The sequence below is a fragment of the Erpetoichthys calabaricus genome, chromosome 2 (assembly GCF_900747795.2).
Source record: "Erpetoichthys calabaricus chromosome 2, fErpCal1.3, whole genome shotgun sequence".
Classification (NCBI taxonomy): Eukaryota; Metazoa; Chordata; class Cladistia; order Polypteriformes; family Polypteridae; genus Erpetoichthys; species Erpetoichthys calabaricus.
This window is the reverse complement of record NC_041395.2, coordinates 210,754,505-210,775,240: the sequence shown is the minus strand read 5'-3', so window position 1 is coordinate 210,775,240 and position 20,736 is coordinate 210,754,505. Positions and strand designations below refer to the sequence as shown.

The window sequence follows — 20,736 nt, the reverse complement described above, 5'->3', positions numbered from 1 at the left end:
AACAGGAAATTAAATGAATAATGACCTAGTGTCAAATTGACAGCACACTGATTAAAACCCAATGATTTTAAAGAATCAAATTTAGTTCCTGGCTTTGTCTACTATATGTGGAATTCACATGTAATCCTTAAGTCATTCTAAATTTTCTCCTCGTGTTCTAGCCCCCCCAAAGAAAGAATGCATGTGGTAATTTATTTGATGGGTCTAAATTGGCCCAGGTATAAATGTGGCTGTCTGCATGTACTTAATCTTCAACGGACTTGCGTCTCATCATGTATTTGCTCTTTCCTTGCACCTGATGTGGGCAGAACAGACTCTAACTGCACTTGAGCCTGTAATGGAAAAAGCAAGTTCAGATATGGAATGGATGCAAAATGGTGTGCTGCTTAATGCCATTGGTTTTGACGTAACTACTCAATTATGCCAGTAACAACCTTGATAACAGATGGTGATATATAAAGCCCTTGATAAAACAGTGTGTGTACAGTATGTGTGGTGCCTTACAGGCTAATCCGTGTTTTTACTGTTTTTTTTTTTTTTTTTGAAAGTACAGCTTTCAGTAGATCTCACAGCTCCCATGATAACTTTTGGTAACATATTTTGAATTACAGAGAGACTGAGTCTTAATTGTGGTCTAAATCTGAAGCTTCAGTAATTCTTGAGAAAATAGTTTGATATACAGCCACTAAAACATGCACAATACGCGTAGCAACAGCCAAATTTCTATCTACTCTAAATTACATAAAACATTTAAATTGGTAATAATTTGTTAATATTCATCATTTTGTTATTGATGATGTATGTTTAGACACACTATGCGACTCTTCAGTTCCACTGGGGAAGGGGGGGGTAAACGTTAACATTATACTGAGTTACTGTCTGTTATACCTGCATTTTTATCAGTCTTTAATTTAATATTGTTTTTAATCAGTATGCTGCTGCTGGAGTATGTGAATTTCCCCTTGGGATTAATAAAGTATCTATCTATCTATCTATCTATCTATCTATCTATCTATCTATCTATCTATCTATCTATCTATCTATCTAGATGGCAAGGACACAATTTCACACTCTCCCTCACTTTAAAATCATTGCATTACACGCATTTATAAAGCAGAAAATGGCATCAGATGTGGTAAACAGCAAGGGCTAACTTCAAAGTATACAGCTGACATTTCTCCACCTCTTGCTGTAGGGTGTCTAAAATGGGTATCTCCAAGGATAAAAAGTGTATCGCACTTGCCTTTGTTCTTCTGAAGAGAAGCACTGAAAGAGCGTGTGCCCCCTCTAGTGGTCAAATATATGCACAACATGATAAGGAAGCTTGAGCTTTGTATTAAAAAATGAATAAGTTCAAGGCTTTCAATAGATTTATCGATGATAACTGTCCCCAAATATAATTTAAAATCATAGCTTTTGAGTACACTAAAAAGATTATAATCGAAAATGATATATTTCTTAAAGAAAATATAATACACCTTTCTTAATTATTGCTAAACATTTACTAACAGGTGGCATGTTAGTACAGTGATTAGACCTACATCTTCATGACTTCAGGAGACTGGATTCAAAAACCATGCCATGTCATGTGTGTATTTTGATTACCCTCTTATGTCTGAAGGACATGCAGATTAGGTGTGTGTGAGTGTAACTTGTGACTGACTGCCCTCCTGTCCAGGTTTGGTTTCTGCCTTGCACTGTATTGTGCTGGCATTGCCTCTTGTGCTCTGTAACTCTAAACTGGATTAAGCAGGTTCAGGAAGTGACAGATGGATTTTCAACATATTTCCAGTATTTTGAAAATAATGCAAAAGGTTAAAATTTATTTAGTATAGTTCGTATTTTGGGTAAAAGATTACATAAAATATTTTTTAATGATTTAAAAATTATGCAGCATATTCAAAATGAGCTTTGTAAAATTATGGACTTTAATTTTTTAAATAAAAATATATAATATGTTTCTTATTCATTAGTAAATAAGTTACTCAGATATTAAATAGAAGACTTTTGATAGATTTTGGATTGGCAAAAAAGTTAGTGTACCAACCCTTCAGATCACACTTACCCATTAGCACACCTATTTTCCTTGAGATGTATAGTTTCTTATAATCAATCTTGTTACTTTTTGAAAAGGTTTACTTGTCTGGATACAGTTCAGAAATGGCAGCTGGTACCTTAAATATATGATAAAGGTGGAGGCTACATACTTTAAAAAAAGCTTAATTGTACACTTTACATACAGCTATTGTAGAACATAATGTAATTAAAAGCTTCAAATATGTGTCTACTTAAAGGACCTAAAATTGGGTTTTTTGCCCAGTTGGTATTTTTATAACTACTGTATATTCTAAGTAATATAGTAGGTTTTGTAAAGTATAGTATTTATAGTGGATGTCTTCTAAGCCTCACTTGTAATGTTGGCTGTGTTTTCAGGGCCCTTGGTTGTGTTCAGTGTAAGGTTTAAAGATGTTTGCACTATGAGCTATTAAGTGAAGGCTTGAAACTTTGGCAGTTGAAAATGCATAATTTCAGACAAAAGCAGCTTTCCAGATAGGGTAGGAATATCATTGGGATTTAATAAAATTCAAGGATTGATCTATATATATAATATATATTAATTGCTGTGTGTTTAGAAGAAGAATGCAAAGTATGCATCATAGCATATTGTCCAAAACTGTTTTGGGAAAAATAGCAAGGAAGCCTATGGATTACCATGTAACAGGAACGTATTTCCCTACTACATGCCTATTATATGAAATCTTTGTGTTTTTTACTTTATTTTGTAAGCTTAATGTAACTTTCCAGGTACTAAGCCAAGCAATTGACAGCAAGAGCACAGGCAACCACCAGTGACCCATCTTCATTTAAAATTGTTGCCCTTTCTGGTCAATTAAAGGTACGTTTGGGTCATCATTCACTGTGCAGTGCTGAAATCAAGGTCTTGTAACTGTACACTAGGTGTAGGACTAGTTTCTGTTTAGTCCTTGATTTGTCACAACCAATAATTTTAACCCTTTTTTGCAGTATCAGGTTCAAGTAATGTTTCTTCAACCATGCAGCAAAGATATGAGAATGTGTCTTGAGTAAAGCCTGAGGAAAGCAATCATATGACTTTTGAAATGTTGTATCAAGCATATGGAACTAGGACAATAAGCAGAGCAACAGTATTCCAGTGAAAAAAGTATTTCAAAAATAGTAAACATGTAAATTTTAATCTGATAAAACAGGTGAAGATACCTATGGCTGCTGCCCTGAGTATGTCAAAAAAATCACTACCACACATCAGAAGTTTTTGGAATGCTGAGGGATAAGAATGGTATATGAACAGGGATATTAATACTCAGATACAGAATGTCTGGTGTATTTTCAAAACATTTAAATTAAACTTTTATATACTGTACAGTATGCCCCGTGACCCTGTGTTCGGATTCAGCGGGTTGGAAAATGGTTGGATGGATGGATGGATGGATATACAGCATGTTTATATGTACTGTATATAAGTATATAAGCACATATTTCTAGAAATGCACTAGAAACAGGCAGAGAATCATGTTGTGAGTTTGCAGGTGGCAAGAGGCTCACAGTTTTTGAAAATAAATGAGCACAGACCAGGAAATGGATTATGCAAAGGGGATATGGGGATAGGCAAATAAGCAGTCTTTAAGCAGGAAGAAGTCAGAAAAACCAGAAAGTCTAAATCTAAGCTGATCATCAAAATCACATTAAACAAGAATCAACATTGAAATAATACCAAAATGATGTTTTTAACTAGCTCAAAAAATTGCCCCTAGCTAATACTAAGTGTTGGTGTATAGATTTGTTGTTCAGCTTTATCATTCTCGGATAAAGAAGCATCTTGCAAGAGCATCTTAATTAGTCATGTAAAGAAATACTCATGAAAATGAAATAAATGTGGTTTAAATATTATTTAAATAAATAAATAACTACCAGGTTTAAATATAAAGATAATAGTTTGTATCATTGAACTTCTCAGGCTTGCAATATTGGTGAAGATCAAAAATTATATTGGAAGTATAATTAAAGAGTGTAACGAACTGCAGTATATGGGTCTCTATATACAGCAACTGAATAGTCAGCACAAAGCACATTAAGTATGACAAAAATATGAGACTTAAAGTGTCTTATTGCTTTACTAATTTTACTGGTAACTGAACTCTGTGCTTTTGACATATTTGTGTTCACAGGAAAAAAATGAATTTGTAATCTCACTTTCTAAAAGGAGCTTAAAGAAACTGAGTTTAAGCAGCAACTGTGAATTCTCAGAGGATATGCGTACATTTCTACTTTCAACGAATATGTCTCTTGTGAATTACAAATCAATTTTTTGAAATGATAATTGAGATTTGACTTTCCGTTTAAAAAAAGCTTTGACAACCCCAATCAACATTTTAACTGTTTGTGGTGTTTAAAGAGTTTTTAAGAAAGAAGGCAACTCAGTTGAACATAAAAGAAAGTCTATTTTGGAGAAGTTGTGATGCGTAAAAATAACAGGTAGTTTTAGGGGATTACCCTGCCCTGAATGTCCTGAATCCCAATTCATTAATGATATTAATGTAATTTATATAATTATAACAATGACATTTTATCTAAATTTGGAAAAGAATACAGTCCCTCTTGGTTGGATGAGGCTTTGTAATGAATTTGAAGATAAAGTGTGAGATGGGTGTCAGACAGGCTCCATAACACCACAGACAAGTTGTTATCTTTAATATATTTTCTCATTTTCATTTCATTAATCAACTTCAAGTACAAAAAAGGCATTGAAACACTAAGACAGTATTCCCTTGATTATTTACTACATTCCTGTTAACTGGTATGAAACCTGACTGTAAGGTTCTCAAATACTTATTAAATTATTTAAACACAATGACTGCAATTTTTAAGTCCTAGAAATATTCCACCTATTTTCATTTTGGTGTATACCCATCTGAACAACCTATGTGAATATCTTAAACATTCAAGGTGTTTCTAGGTGTCATCCACTCATTGTCTCTAGCAAGAAAGGAACAGGCTTCATTTTTATATTGTTTAATTTAATTACACTAACTTGCCTAGAATTTCTTAGTAAATGCTGGCTATCAGAAACATAGCAGCAACCAGCAAGTGCAGACTGGCAGCATCAATTCTGGCTTGCTGATTTTCAACACAAATATCCCGCATGACAGTGTGCTGATCCCCTTGCTGTACTCTTTGTTTACTTATGACTGTGTGACATAATGCAGACACACTGCCATCTTCATCATAGGGGATGATGTTAAGAGGGTCAGCTGTTGTAAACATCTTGGACATATAAACATACAGATGACTTAAAGTAGTAACAACACATCTACGCTACAATCATGATGGCTCACCAGTACCTTTACTTCACTAGACCTCTGAGAAAAACCACACATATCCATCTAGGCTCACCAGCTTGTACTCTGTAGGTCCATATTGTAGTCCTTTTTAACCACTAGCTGCACAACATCCTGGTGCTAATTCTATTCAGTTCACAAGTACAAAAAAATTGATGTTGGTGAAGTCCTTTAATGCAGGACATATAAAATGCATGTTACCTTTTAGGGCGGCGCAGTGGGTAGCGCTGCTGCCTCGCAGTTAGGAGACCTGTGGACATGGGTTCGCTTCCCAGGTCCTCCCTGCGTGGAGTTTGCATGTTCTCCCCGTGTCTGTGTGGGTTTCCTCTGGGCGCTCCGGTTTCCTCCCACAGTCCAAAAACATGCTGGTTAGGTGAACTGCCGATTCTAAATTGGCCCTAGTGTGTGTGTGGGTGTGTTTGTGTGTGTCCTGCGGTGGGTTGGCACCCTGCCCGGGATTGGTTCCTGCCTTGTTCCCAGTGTTGGCTGGGCTTGGCTCCAGCAGACCCCCGTGACCCTGTGTTCAGATTCAGCGGGTTGGAAAATGGATGGATGTTACCTTTTAAAAGGCAAATAGTATTATTAAAGATTAAAGAGCTCAGCAATCCTGCAAAGTGTCTTTTCTCCCTCTATATGATGTTGCATTCATTGTATTTATATTCTGGTGTTGGTACTGAATCACTGTCACTAGTCTGAGGGAGGGCGGCACGGTGGTGCAGTGGTAGCGCTGCTGCCTCGTAGTTAGGAGACCAGGGTTCGCTTCCTGGGTCCTCCCTGCATGGAGTTTGCATGTTCTCCCCGTGTCTGCGTGGGTTTCCTCCGGGCGCTCCGGTTTCCTCCCACAGTCTAAAGACATGCTGGTTAGGTGGATTGGCAATTCTAAATTGGCCCTAGTGTGTGTTTGGTGTGTGGGTGTGTTTGTGTGTGTCCTGCGGTGGGTTGGCACCCTGCCCGGGATTGGTTCCTGCCTTGTGCCCTGTGTTGGCTGGGATTGGCTCCAGCAGACCCCCGTGACCCTGTGTTCGGATTCAGCGGGTTGGAAAATGGATGGATGGATAGTCTGAGGGAGAGACAGTATGCAAGTAAGAATTAGAATTGTACTATGTACACATAACTGGAAACCTGGCACTTAAACGTGAAATACTGGTCAAATTAAAAAATGCACATTCTGTACTTTATTGCATTGAAACATTGAAAATAACAGAGTGCAACAACTCCAACAACATTTACTTATATAGTGCATTGTTGTACAAAAGTGTAGTTCAAATGCTTTACAAATAGTAAATGAAAAAAGTACAATTACATAAATAAATCAAAAGTAGAAATGTATTAATCCTTAATTGAGGTGAACATGAATCAAATTACAGTTATAAATGCAAAAGGTCAGTGTCTGAGATGCTAACTAGTGATCCCCAAGAAAACACAAGGCAGACAGGAGTAGAAACAATACAATTATAAATTAAGACTATGTGCAGTGCTTACTTCTGACAGGCATGGTACATTTCTAATCACAGCTACTTTGTCTCTCCTTATTAAACAATGCATCAAATTAAACCAGTGGTCTCAAACGCCAGTCCTGGAGGACTGCAGTGGCTGCAGGTTTTCATTCCAAACTTTTTTTTTAATTGGTGACCAGTTTTCGCTGCTAATTAACTCCTTTTCCTTTCATTTTAATCAACTTGTTTTTAAAGATTTGTTCCTCTGAATTGCTTCATTCCTTTCCTTAAATAGCACCCAAAGAGAAATGAAATGTGAAGAGAGTAGGCCAACAGAAAACCAACTAAGTCAGGGCCTCAAACTCCAACCAATTTTGCTCCAACCAGTTGCTTAATTAGGTGCTGATTCTTGCTGTTAAATAAACCTGTTCTTTAATTCCATGGCTTGTTGCTGCTCCCTTTGTGCAATGGCATAAATTTCCAAAATTGTGCATTTTCTCTTTTCTAAGAGCACTAGTAAAATGTTTTGTGGACCTGAGCAGATCAACATTCCTGAGACCTTCATCATTCTTTATTTTCAGATATTGTATGGTGGACACACTTTGCTGCTCATGTTTTGTTCATTATTGTTTGGCAACTAATTAAGGAAAAAGAAACAATAAGGGTTCTGAGTCTTCAAGAGCAAGTCAATTCAAATTAATTAAAAAGAAGTTAATTAGCAGCAAAAACAGGTCACTAATTAAGAAAAGGGTTTGAATGAAAACCTGAAGCCATTTTGGCCCTCCAGGACTGGAGTTTGAGACCCATGTATTAAACTATGAAGTGCATCATATGCTATAACCAGCGTGCTCTACAAAGCACATACAGTATGTAATCAAAAGCTTTTTCTGTACAAGATATAGGGGGTATTTTTCGTACGTGGATTAGTCGTTTAGCCGGATGTAATTGTTGACGATTTGGCCTGATCCTGGATCTGTCGGTTTTTCGAAACTCTTGCTGGAAGTGTTGTCATAGCAACACATCCTAATCCTCAAACCTGCTCGGAGCAGGTTTGTTCTACGTAAACAAGGATTAGCTCACACACGTGATCAGTGACGGTGAGTGGAAGTCATCCAGTCATGGCTTCGCTGTTCATGAATGAGCGACCAATTGATATTGGTACGCAAATTATAAGAAGAGAATATTATATAGAGAGGGTTTTGCGCGATCGGCAAGATCCTTTATTGCTCCCGGAGGAAATTCTTTTCGAAAGATACCGCTTTAGCCAAGGGGGAATATTGTACCTCAAAGATTTATTAGCACCTTATATTCGAAGTCAAACTCGGCAAAGTTGGGCTCTCACAACCACACAGACAGTATGCATTGCTTTGAGATTTTTTACAAGCGGCACTTTTTTATATACTGTAGGTGATGCGGAAAATCTATCTAAAAGTGCAGTTTGCCAGGCAATTCGTAAAGTCTGTTTGGCTCTGAAATATTTCCTTCGGGTTTTCATAGTGTTTCCTGGACACCTGCATGTGCAAATAATAAAAGAGGCGTTTCATGCCATTGCAGGTAGGTAATACACAGGCTAAAACACCCACAGTTCCATGAAGAATCTCAATCAGCCTAACATTCTCATTACCAGGATTTCCAAATGTGATTGGGGCACATGGGACTGATCAGAGTGGAGTTTGATCAAACATCATTTGGAAAATGTACCTCTCCTCCTGATGATGAATAATCAGACACAGTGTCTTCATCAAATATTTGACCTTCGTCAATATCTCGTTGGTCAGACACAGGTTCAAGGGATATGACATTCCCTGCAACTGACCCAACAAAAAAGAGGGCTATATGGAACATACCTATGGCACACATGGAGGACAAATATATGCAATGACCATCCTTTACCTGAAATGAAGTGACCACTGCATCCTGCCACTGGTTCTGAGGAGGAGCTTCCCCCGGAATGCCCTCAGAAACAGGGCGATGGGCATTTTGCTGGAGAGCCAACTCTTCTGCAGGGGTTAGGTCTGGACCGCGTGGACCTCCAGCTGTTTTTTGCTTGTCTGCCTTCTTATTAGCTTTAAAATTAATGTTTTTTATATTATATATGATTATTTATGTCAACAATTCTTTAAATAGTTATATACCAATATTTACCAGTTTGAAGTATATTCTTGTACTTCACTTTAACCTGTTCCCATGTTCTCCTTGTGCTCACGTTTGATCTGGAATTATGACATATTAAATAATAATTAATCTGACACATAGGAAATGAAACGCTGCATTCAGTAAGTACAATGCACACTACTTAGTGTTTAATTTGTTGGCCACTTTTTGCCAGCCGTCTTTTCTGGTCTGGGCTGCTTTTGCAGTGTTACCCCTTGTGCATATGAAATCTTGAAATTCTTCATGTCTTTCGAATGCAAGGTCTTGCGCCGCATGTGTGAAAAAAAAAATGCGCTCGTTCTTTCGTCATTTTGTTACAGCCTATCAAAGACTTGCTGATCATGTTTTCTGGACTCAATATATATGGGCTTTTCACTCAGCGCGGGCGCGCGCATTCATCTCGTATGATTAGATCCAGCTAGACTAATCTAATACACGGCTGCGTTTGAAAAACCGACCTATCTCGGATGAGTGTCACCGGCATTAACTTATCCAAGATGAGGCACCTGATCTCGGATGATTTAAGTGACGTACGAAAAATACCCCCATAATCTCTAAATTTGTAATTCTTGTTGAAGACAAGCACTCTTCTATCCATTTAGGTTTGTTGAGCACTGTAACTTATTCCAAAAGGAACACTGAACTCTTGTTTATGAATGGGAACACATATACACAGTTACTAGTAGCTTAGCATTGACTCTCTAAATCTGTTTTACTTAAGTTCAAAACAGTTTCATGTAACAGTTTTTAAGGCCTGGCCAGGTGAAGAATGGAGCCTAAACTTCCTGGGCTATAAAGCACCAGCTTACTGCTGCCAAGGGCATGTAAGGATGACAACAAGCTATGATAAGTGGTTAGTTGTCATCTTGAATCTACAACTTTTTGTCCTTTATTATATTAGATGCAGAATATATTTTATATTACTTGATTCATATGACTTTATAAGTAATGTTTGTAGCCTTCAGTGAAATACAGGAAATTAATTTGGGTCAGAGTTTACTGACATACTACGCTGGAAACAAATGTTACCAACAGGTGAAAAAAACTATGAAAACTGGTGCATGAAAGTTGGAAAAATGAAATTACCTTATATATTTTACATTTGAACAAAGAATGGTGTTCTCCTAGCGTGTTTATAGACTTATATGTCTAAAATGTATGTTTGATTACTGTGTGCAGGTAAATATTGTGAGAAATGGAGAACATTAAAACATATGGGATGCCACTGGCAAAAATATGACAGCAAAAGAATTACCAATTTTATAACCACGTTGAGTGAAACATTATGCTGCCTTATTTTTTCATCCAAGCAGCCTTATTGTGTAGTTACTTCATCATTGCCACCATTGCGGCTAGTTATGATATACCCTGCCAAGAACAAGCACAAGATAGGGTCCAGCTTTATGGGATTTACTCATAAATATCTGCACTGAGCCCATTTAAACTCACCAATGAACCTGTGAGAATATCTTTGAATGTTGATGCCTGGAAAATAGATATAAACAAAGTAAGAATGTGAAATTTCCACAGAGAAGAAGAATGGAATTGAACTGAAGCTGTAAAAAGCAGTGCACCTTCAGTTCCACTGTGCGCCCATGCATTATTTTCCTGAAACTGCATGGCAGAAGCGCATAAAATTAGTCTCATTCATACAACTAGATGAGCAAAGAGTAACTGTAGAAATCATTATTAGACAAGTAGTAACTGCCATCTTGATTTTCTCATGAGCCTCATATGAGCAGCAGTGCAACAATGAAGAAATGGAGGGTACTTGTTTCATAGTTGAGGATTTAACCCTTTTGTAGTAATATCAAAAATCTACCACGCTCATGTAAATGGTGTCAGTGACTTTAACCAACCATAAAATTTTACCATGTTGTTAGCACATTGACTTTCCCATATGAAATGTTGTTGCTGTCTATAATTCTTAATGGAATGTAAATTAAGTTCATTAGTAATTATGCTCTCATTTGCAGCGGGTCATTGGTGCCATGTGTGAAAAAAAGACTTGTATTGGAAATGTCTGACTTTGTTGCCTTCTCTCATTAGGCAAAGTCTTTGGTACCAGGTAGCAACAGCGACAAAATGTTTAGAGTATAAAATCATACACTTATACAGAAGTCTCAAAAAATAGTCATTTGTAATAAATTCCATTTAATTGTTGCATGCCTCTATTGTTTCTGCACTGATAAACGGAATATTTCAGTTGCTAACCCTATACAAAGAAATGACAGCAAGAATCGTTTCTAATGTAAATTTTAACATATAAGGTCTGAGAAGAATGTTTGCAACATGAAATGTAAGAATCAAAAAATGTAATAATGTAGTTATGACATTATAATTTCCAATATGAGTTTCTTGAATATGCAATATTATATCTACACTGACATTTTTCATGGAAAAGCAGAAGCTTTTCAGTAAAGTTCCATGTTTATTCAAATATGAATCTGTTTCTTTGATGTTTGGCTGGAAGCACTTGTTACATACTGTATATGTGTTCAAGGTTCTACAGAAAGATAGAGATTAATATTAATAAAATATAGCAATATAAACAGATGTTGTCCATAAGAATACTGTGTTTAACTAACAATTTGTAAATTGGACTCAAATTTGCTTATTTCTGAAGTGGTAAGCATTGGGCATAAAAACAACTGAAATAAGCTCTCAAAATGAAAAGGACAGATAATATTCTTGGTGGTGTGACTTTTTTCAATAGTGAATCTGGGCTCTCATAGCAGAGCTTCAGTGCTCTGTGATTTAGCACATCAATCCCAGCTCTGGCGCTCTTTGCTGAATATTCATGGCAGAGTGGCAGGCTGCTGTGATTTAGCACACTTATTTCTGCACTTGTGCGACTGATGAATATTCATGGTGGATCTGCAGCTTGCTGTGATCTAGCATGATGGCAATAAAAGAGAGAAGAGTACAAAGAAAGGTTACCCCATAAATTCCACTTTTATTATACCCTGGGGGCTTTACCACATCAGCTACTGGTGACTTCTTGGATATTTCATATAGAGAATCTTATAGCATGAATTAGAAGGAATTGATTCAGTGCTTCAGTATGAAATAACACAAAAAGGTTAGCATGCTGACATCCCCACGTATTCCCATGACACTCTTTCTGTTTATGTGTCTGCTGTTCTGTTTGTTTTACATTCTGTCTCACTTCGTTAATGAATTTATCAGTCTCTGAGTTTTTTCACTCTGATTTTACAGAAGACAGGAAATTGTTTGTAGGCATGCTGGGTAAGCAGCAGACAGATGAAGATGTGAGGAAGATGTTTGAACCATTCGGTAGCATTGATGAGTGCACAGTGCTAAGAGGACCTGATGGAACAAGTAAAGGTATGAATCATGAAATGTCAGATGTGGTCCATCTCACATCTATAGTTGAATATTATCTTATCAGTCTGTTGGACTCTACTGTATGGTATATACTTTACAATTATCTGTTTGTCATACAAAATAGGATTTAAGTGAAGATAATATCATTCCAAGAAATTCTAGAATGTTATTAATTTATATTTATTTATGGACAAGCTTCTGTTTGTGTGAATAATGCCAGCTTGCCTGGGCCACAATGGTGCAAATCAGTTTGATATTTATTCAAGGGTAATGATGGTATTAGTAAACTGCACATAGCAGGAAGTACATGAATGAAGTAACAGTAGAATATTCAGTGTACAATGTAAATTAAGAACCAGTCAGTTATATTGGTGTATGCAAATGTATGCTGGGTATCTTATAAAAGTGGCACACAATTAGATGATTCATATGTTATCATATCTTAGATACTTTGCTCTCAGGTAAATATGTTTCTCTCTCTCTGTCTGCAGGTTGTGCTTTTGTAAAATTCCAGACGCATGCAGAAGCACAAGCTGCCATTAACTCTCTACACGGGAGTCGCACTTTACCGGTAAGTTTTGGTCCCAGCCCAGTTTCAAGTTCTTTAAGTAGCTTTAGATGTAGATTTAAACACTTGCTTTCACTCTGTGGTATTTCCCTGGTGTCTCGCTCTCTAAGCCAATAGTAAGTCAAAGAGCTAGGAGATGAATTTTCTTGGTGCTAAAGACTCCTAAGAGACTGCTGAGTAGACTAGAGACAAAACAAGGTGAAGGAAAAATAAACTGAGTGAAACTCACTTCATTGAATGGCTTGTGCACCATGTTGGAAAGCCAGCAGTTGTCTAGGCAGGTAGTTTGTCCCTACTCATTTTTAAAACCATCTGTTCATTTATTTTCTAGTCTCACTTAATACAAGTGTGTGAAGGTCTAGAGCCTTTTCAGAGTACATTGGCTGCTGTACAACCATTATAGAACACACTCAAAGACACAACCACCCTGAAAATGTTTAACTGCTAAGCCAACTACAGCACACTACCAGAGTACCTTTGAAAAGCTAACTAAAGAATATGTAAAGTTAACACAAAACATTCTGCTGCTGTGATTTGAACCAATGACTCTTAAATTGTGAGTCACCAATGCCATTAGTCACCTTCCCCAAAAAACAGGTTATTCATATTTTCATTAACAATATCGGAAATTACACAACAGATTCTGAAATGTGGACATTTTGTGTTTTTTACATTCGTGGTGATTAGGGCAAAAAGATGCTTGTCCCAATTATTCAGTTAGAACTGACATCATGTCAGGTAGTAAAGATCAATAAGATATTATGAAAGTAAAAAATAAACTGAACTGCAGGATTCTGTTGAATCAGCTGGCAAAAACTATTTTTGTTACTTGGATACAAAAAAAAAACTCCAGGAACCTTTTATTTTATTTAATTAGTTAATACCAAAATGATTTAAGCACAGAAACATATACATACCTGCATTTTCATTATATATGAGTAAAGCACCATAAAATAATTCATCAGTATTGCTTAATCACAATAAACATATTGATAAATCAGACACCATGCACCCTCAAAAAGAAAAAACACTAAACCAAACAAATGTTAGAAATGCAATGGTTTCATGTAAGGTTTTCAATTCAAAGTCTAACTAACAGCAGACACAGTTAATATATACTGTAGTGAATATTCATCAATTAGTATTTGGTGCACCCTCGTCCCTGGGTTACCTTTTTAATTAACCTTTTTATGAATTTAAATTCCTCAACTGCATATCTATCTCATGTAATATTAACTGAATACCTGGCTATTAAAATTAAAGCATATTTAATGTAGCAATACCGTAACTTAATATGTGTTAAAGTCTCTATAACTTAATTTCTATTAAATTGGAGGTAGCCATGGTTGTTAATTTAAATGAATGACCAAATTTCTAGAAGCTGACTATATAGATTTTCTGTGGTTTAGCCCCATGTTCAGGAAACATTAATTATGTCAGTTCTATGTCATGTTTTTGGTGCACAAATGTATACTATGTTTATATCTAAGATTTGTGGAATAGGACAGGGACTTAATCGTGATCTATAAAGTGGGGTTTTGGCATGTCTGTTTGCACAAACACGACCCTGATACAGTAGAATCACTGACAACTGATTTCCTCATTTGTCATTTATCATTACACACAAAGAGATTTCCAATCTCTGGCAAATCATCTTTCCACACTAAAGGCTGATAAGAGGGTAATTTTTATTTTATGGTTTTACCCCAAGTCTAAGTCAATGATGACAGCATCTTGTATCAGTAGTAATGTTTGCATAAATAATAAAAGTATCCCTAGGGAGGAGAAAATCTCTGTACATAAATTCCCATGGTCAAAAGATGTATCCCATGAAATGTTCCCTTGATACAAAATCCCATAAGATTTACTTCATCTCATCTACAGTAGTAAGAGAAAATAAAATGTGTAGACAGTGGGAATTTGAGAAGAGTGTCGTGACTGATGAGATTTGCCCTCTTGCATCTATCTCAAAAATGTGCCACTGTAATTATTTTACATACTTCCATTCTTTGAAGCACTTTATTGCTTTTGCCATTGACATGTTCAATCCAAATTAACAGAGCAGATAATGCATAACCACTTGTCTCTGCACATCTGCTGTTTGACATACTTGATGGGAAATGCATATACTACTCATTGATTTAAGATTACTTCAACATGGACAGACACTTGTAGGGAAAGATCACAGTTAATTGCAATATATAATTGTGTGGTGATGCAGGGGATTGCTGGTTTTGTAACTGCCCACTATTAAGGCGGATGCACACAGATCCTTAGTCAATCTACAATTATCCATGTTTAGGAGCAGAATCAGTACCTTGTTTTTATGGTGTCCATATATGAAAATGTGTTTGTTTTCAACAGCCATGGCTGGTATAAATCACCACATATATTAAAAATAGTAAAAAGAAAGAGTGCAGCAACTCAAATATGCTTCTGCTTTTTTTTATCATTTTATTGCATATGTCAATCTACACTGTAATCAGGTGAATGCACATCCAAAGTCAGCTGCCAGCTTCTTAATGTGTACCTTCACTATACTATAATGGAATGATGCAGAATAAATACATGATTTTGTTGTCTTAGGCAGTTAAAGGTATAAGGTGGAAATGATGAGTTTTCAAGGCTGTCCTCAGATAAAGCCATATAGCATGACATACATAAATATTATTGTTGCTCAAATGAAAATATTGCTTGCTTCATGCTACAGATAGTGCTCATTTGGTTTGCACACCAGAAACAGATCAGAGGCAAGAATAACTTGGTGCCTGTTAAAAATGATATTGACAAATGCCTACAGTGTACATCCAATGCTACTTGGATGATGTGATTGGCTTCTACAAGGCAAACCACAGTCCCTATCTAAGAGGAATGAAACATGGCACAATTTGCTCATTATCCACCTTAATAAAAAGATAAGCGTCTGCGTGTCTGTGTGTCCATCCGGTTGCTATGTTTCTGTCATTTCATCAGATGGTACATTGCAACATCAGCCCTGCATTTATGAATCTCATACCAAATGGCATATAACAGAGACATACCCATTGTTTTTGTCATTTCGGTAGATAGTGCATCACAGACATTTGTAGTAATGCATTTATTGCTACAAATGTTTTTGATGTACCATCTGTTGGAATTACTAATACACCATATTTTATTGCTACATGCATTACCAAATACATTCCAATAGATTAAACACGCAATAGTCAAGGTCTATGTTGATAATTTAGATTTCATCCTGTCTTAGATGGGTAGCACAGCTAGTTTTACAATTAAATCAGTCCTATACATATAAAGACATTTATGTTAGATTCATTAAAATGAATTTCAGTGTGATCCTAATGTTAGTATGTTTTAACTTACAGGTACTTCAGTTTATATATTCATTCATTACAAAGGTTTTACACAGGCATGACAATTACGTTGAACATTTATTTTGTCAGCAACAGTAATTGTACACTTGTATTGGTTTGAACTTTTACTTTTCCTGAAAAAATAATTTCAGATATCAAATTTAGAAACATAAGTGATAGACTGGCATCCCCATCTATGGTTGGTTCCTTCCTACAACCCTGAAATGGTTGGAAAATGAATGAACAAATGAATTATGAAGACAACTTCAAAAATAACCAGTGAATTTCTGAGTAGTTTAAAAAAATATACACGGTTCTACTAACTGTATTACTGTATTTCGTTGTGCTGTTTATGCACTTATACAGTAGCTACCACCTTTACACAGGTCTACTTAGTACTGCATCACAGCACATGGAATTGAACATGTGAAATTCTCCAACTGATTTTTTTCTACATTCAACATTTTTTAAATTCATGACAGACATTGTTTCTTGAGAAATGTAAGCCACCATAATGGACTACATGAGTTTTCAGTTAATGGAATACAGTCGTAGTAGTAAATATGTTTATACTGGAAGGACCCTGACAATTAACCAACCTTTCTGAAACAGTATTTCATTTGATAAAGCTCTCATCATCTTCTAGGAGGACTCTTAATGAATGACATAATCATCAAAGGTATCATATACTGTAAATGTTGAAAATTGACTGGTTCTTGAACTTCCTACAGCTGTTAAAACCTTTCATTGTTTTTCAAATGTTAAATATTCCTTTACCTTTGTTAAGGAAGCAGGGTGTTAGAGTTGTGAGTGGCACTTGCTCACAGTTCCTGTTGTGGTATAAAACCCCAGGTAGGCCACTGTCTGTGGAGAGTGCATGGCTTCTCCCAAAGACAGTATTGACAACTCTAAATTGGCCTAAGGTGACTAGGAACAGGCAAGTTATCTGGGCTAAGTGGTGTTTTCTTTCCAAATGTTTTCTTATTTTACATTAAATGACAATTTGAGCATTAACCTCATTTTGTAGATGCAGTAATATTACACAACGTAACTTTTCAAACCAACTAAATCCTGGTAACAGGGCACTGGTACCAGTCTGCAGTGTCATTTACAAGGTAGGAACTAGCCCTGGATGAAGTGCCTGTTCATAGCAGGAGCTACTCACACACACACATCTACACAGGAATACTTTAGATTTGGTAATTAACCCTAATCTTTTGGTGTAGATGTAAACTTAAAGGACAAAAAAGAAAAAAAAAACACACACACACAGTCAAACTACATGCAAACAGTGCTCATGTGTGGAATTTAAACTCCGGATAATTTTTGAGGCTTCACCATGCCTCCATAGAGGAGTAATATTTTCCTGAAAGAAAATGTGTTGTTGTAAAATCTGCTCTTTAAATATTATCTTTGATATGACATATAATCAGTTAGTCCAATTTTTCTTCTTTACATTGAACTGTTCTATAGGGGGCCTCATCTAGTTTGGTGGTGAAATTTGCTGACACAGAGAAGGAGAGAGGTCTTAGACGGATGCAGCAGGTAGCCAACCAGCTGGGCATGTTTAGCCCTATGACTTTGCAGTTTGGGGCATACAGTGCTTATACACAAGCGGTAAGGAAATGTTTCCTCTGTCCTAACTTTCCTGCTTCTTGATGACAAACTGTCAACCAGATCACTTGAGATTTATTCTGAATGTTTTTTTTCTCTCATTGAAACTATTTTAAAAAATAATGTGCTCATTTACTTTAATTACAAAAATATGGTAAATGACATATAAATAAAAATATTTCCTTTTATTCCTACTTATTTAGCAGACACTTTTATAAAAAGTAATTTAGGAACTGTTACTGTAAATAATATTGCTATGTTCAACAGTTATGCAATACTTTTCATAATTGTCATTTGTAATGCAGTACAGTACTTCTACAAGAGCAAAGCATGGAGTGTTTTAAAAGTAGGATAAAAACATTGTTCTCTTATTTAGTGTTTAACTAATAATATTTTGATATGCTCAGATGGTTTTAAGTCTCCAATTATTAGACATTGTCATAAGGGAAGAAATTATTATACTCAGAATAAAAGAAGAAAGAAACTATGGAAAGTGAACAGTGCCTCCAGTGTCAAAATATTCATTGTTTATTAACTACTTTTTAAAATATCATTCCAAATGCAAAAATTTATAACTGCTTCTCTTAACAGTAAGCTTATTTATGTAAACACTTATTCAAACGCATTTATATTATAATGGGTAAAAAAACATTATAGTTGATTTGAAGGTGTAAATCTCCTTACTTTACATTTCTAAGCAGAATTTACAGTTCAAGGAGGCAGTTTGTCTGCTACAGCCAGATTTTCACTTTTGCAGGTGTTAAATCAACAGTGCTTTATATAAATTACCATGCCATTATAATTGTTCATGAAGTATATTTTGATTTTTAAAGACTTATGGTACAATGTTCAATGATAAAAATCCATATCTCTGAACAAGTTAATACCTGTCATTAATAAAGTTTCTATATTTTCATCCCCCCATAGTTGATGCAGCAGCAGGCAGCCCTGGTTGCAGCTCAAAATGCCTACCTCAACCCCATGGCCACCATGGCAGCAGTGCAGATGCAGCAGATGGCTGCATTAAATGCCAATGGGCTGATCGCCACTCCAATCACACCCATTACCCCCTCATCAGGTGAGTAGAAGCTCTCTCATACCTTATACCTACATATATAAACCAACGACACTTTGGACATTAAAACCCTAGTGTAAAACTACATTATTTTAAAATGGTTCACTTGGAAATAACTCATTTTCTACACATGCTAATTTCAAACAGTGTTGTTGGGGCCAGAGCATAACAGGTGCAAGGTGAACAACCCACAATGAGTAGGCACTACAGTAGTCCATCACAGGCCACATTGGGATGTGGGAAGACTCCAGAACACACTTATAACACTCACATAGGCAAGGCTTAAAATACAACTGAAGATACCATCTACATTTGAAAATGACACAGGTATACATTTTTAAACCTGCTTAATCAAATTCACAGCTGCCGTGCCGAGTGGAGTATTTACCAGCAACTTCCAGTACAAGACAAGAATTAGCTCTGAATGAGGTGCCATTCCATTGCAGGGCCTGGTCATGCAGACACACAGATGGGGTCAATTTTATAATAATACCTAAAGAAGAACCTAATGACATGGGTAAAAGATGCAAACTCCACACAGACTGTGACCATGTGCACAATTTAAACCCAGGCTGCTGGGTCTTTGAAGGCCACTGTGCCATCCATTGGAATAATCCATCCATTTTTAAATAATTATAATGTCTTGAAGATACCCAGTACTAACTTATACAATTTCCTGGAAAATAAATATTATGAAAACCAGCTGAAGACAAAAACTGCCTGTCAGCATTTTGTCAATATCTGCTTCAGGGTTTTAGACATTCAAATGGCAAATTTAGTGATTATTTTAAACTAGGAGAATATTTTAATTTTTGCCACCCAGATAGCAACGAAGGAAGAAGAAACAACATGATAATGAGAAGAGCTGAAAATGGTATTCTGTTGTCTGGAGGCTACCTCCATCTTGTTACAGCTGCATGGGTGTATGTTTTTAATCTGATTTCTTCAGCATTACTTCTGCTTCTTCTGAATGCACAATATCTTTTCCCTCATGGATTACATCCTGTCCGAATTGGGATTTTAATGCTCTCTGCTTTCCTTAACTCATCTCATTGAATTGACATGACTCACAGAGGCTCCAAGTACAGTGCAGCAATGTTGGCCTCAGAGGCCACTTCACCTTAATGGAAAAAAATAATTAAAAGTATAAATTGGAATAAGTAAACATTTTATACTTATAAAAAGTCTCTGCTGTTTTGTGACGCTGAATGGTACTCAGACTTTATTGAAAAATTAATGAATGGATGAAGTATCTTTCTTAAATATATGTTGACATTATATAAACAAATTGCATAATACCATGCTTTAATCTCTGTGAGCAATACTGTAAAACACAAAAGCAGTAGGGTTATCTGCCACTGTGAGTCTCACATAGACAAAATTTTTACTTGTTGTTCCTCTGCCTCTCTGCAGTGAAACATTAGCCTGCATCTGTCAAGGCAAAGATGGTGATTCATTTATTGAATTTATTTAAATATCAAATATTACTACTATCCTGATTGAAATAGTTATGACTGAAAGCCAAAATGGAGGTCCTCTGTTCACATGGTCTTATTTATTATGTGCTCTCTGACTGATGGACAAAACTGACTAGATTATAAAAAACTGATGAAAACATATATTCACTCAATTGTAACAAAAAATGTTCCGTTGGATAGGTTGCATGCATACAATTTTCTCTCTCTCTCTCTCGTTCTTTCTTTCCTTCTTTCTTTCTTTTGGCACCATGCTATGTATGAGGCTGAAATAATTGACTAACTGATATTAATTTCTAACTTAATGAGTGAAGAAATGTAAAATTGATCATAAAATG

At 36.0% G+C, this 20,736-nt stretch overlaps 1 protein-coding gene across 3 annotated transcripts in view; it reads left to right on the top strand.

Annotated features, from left to right (window-relative positions):
* The window catches only part of celf3a (cugbp, Elav-like family member 3a), a 137,135-nt gene that overhangs the window by 91,541 nt on the left and 24,858 nt on the right, over nt 1-20,736 (top strand). For all 3 annotated transcript variants that reach the window (XR_007934148.1, XM_051923079.1, XM_051923080.1), the window contains exons 4-7: nt 12,185-12,313; nt 12,805-12,884; nt 17,708-17,851; nt 18,776-18,926. Coding sequence is in view for 2 of the 3 variants with exons in the window: in XM_051923079.1 (XP_051779039.1) it covers nt 12,185-12,313; nt 12,805-12,884; nt 17,708-17,851; nt 18,776-18,926 (504 nt within the window). In the remaining variant the exon portion in view is untranslated. The remainder of the gene's footprint in view (nt 1-12,184; nt 12,314-12,804; nt 12,885-17,707; nt 17,852-18,775; nt 18,927-20,736) is intronic.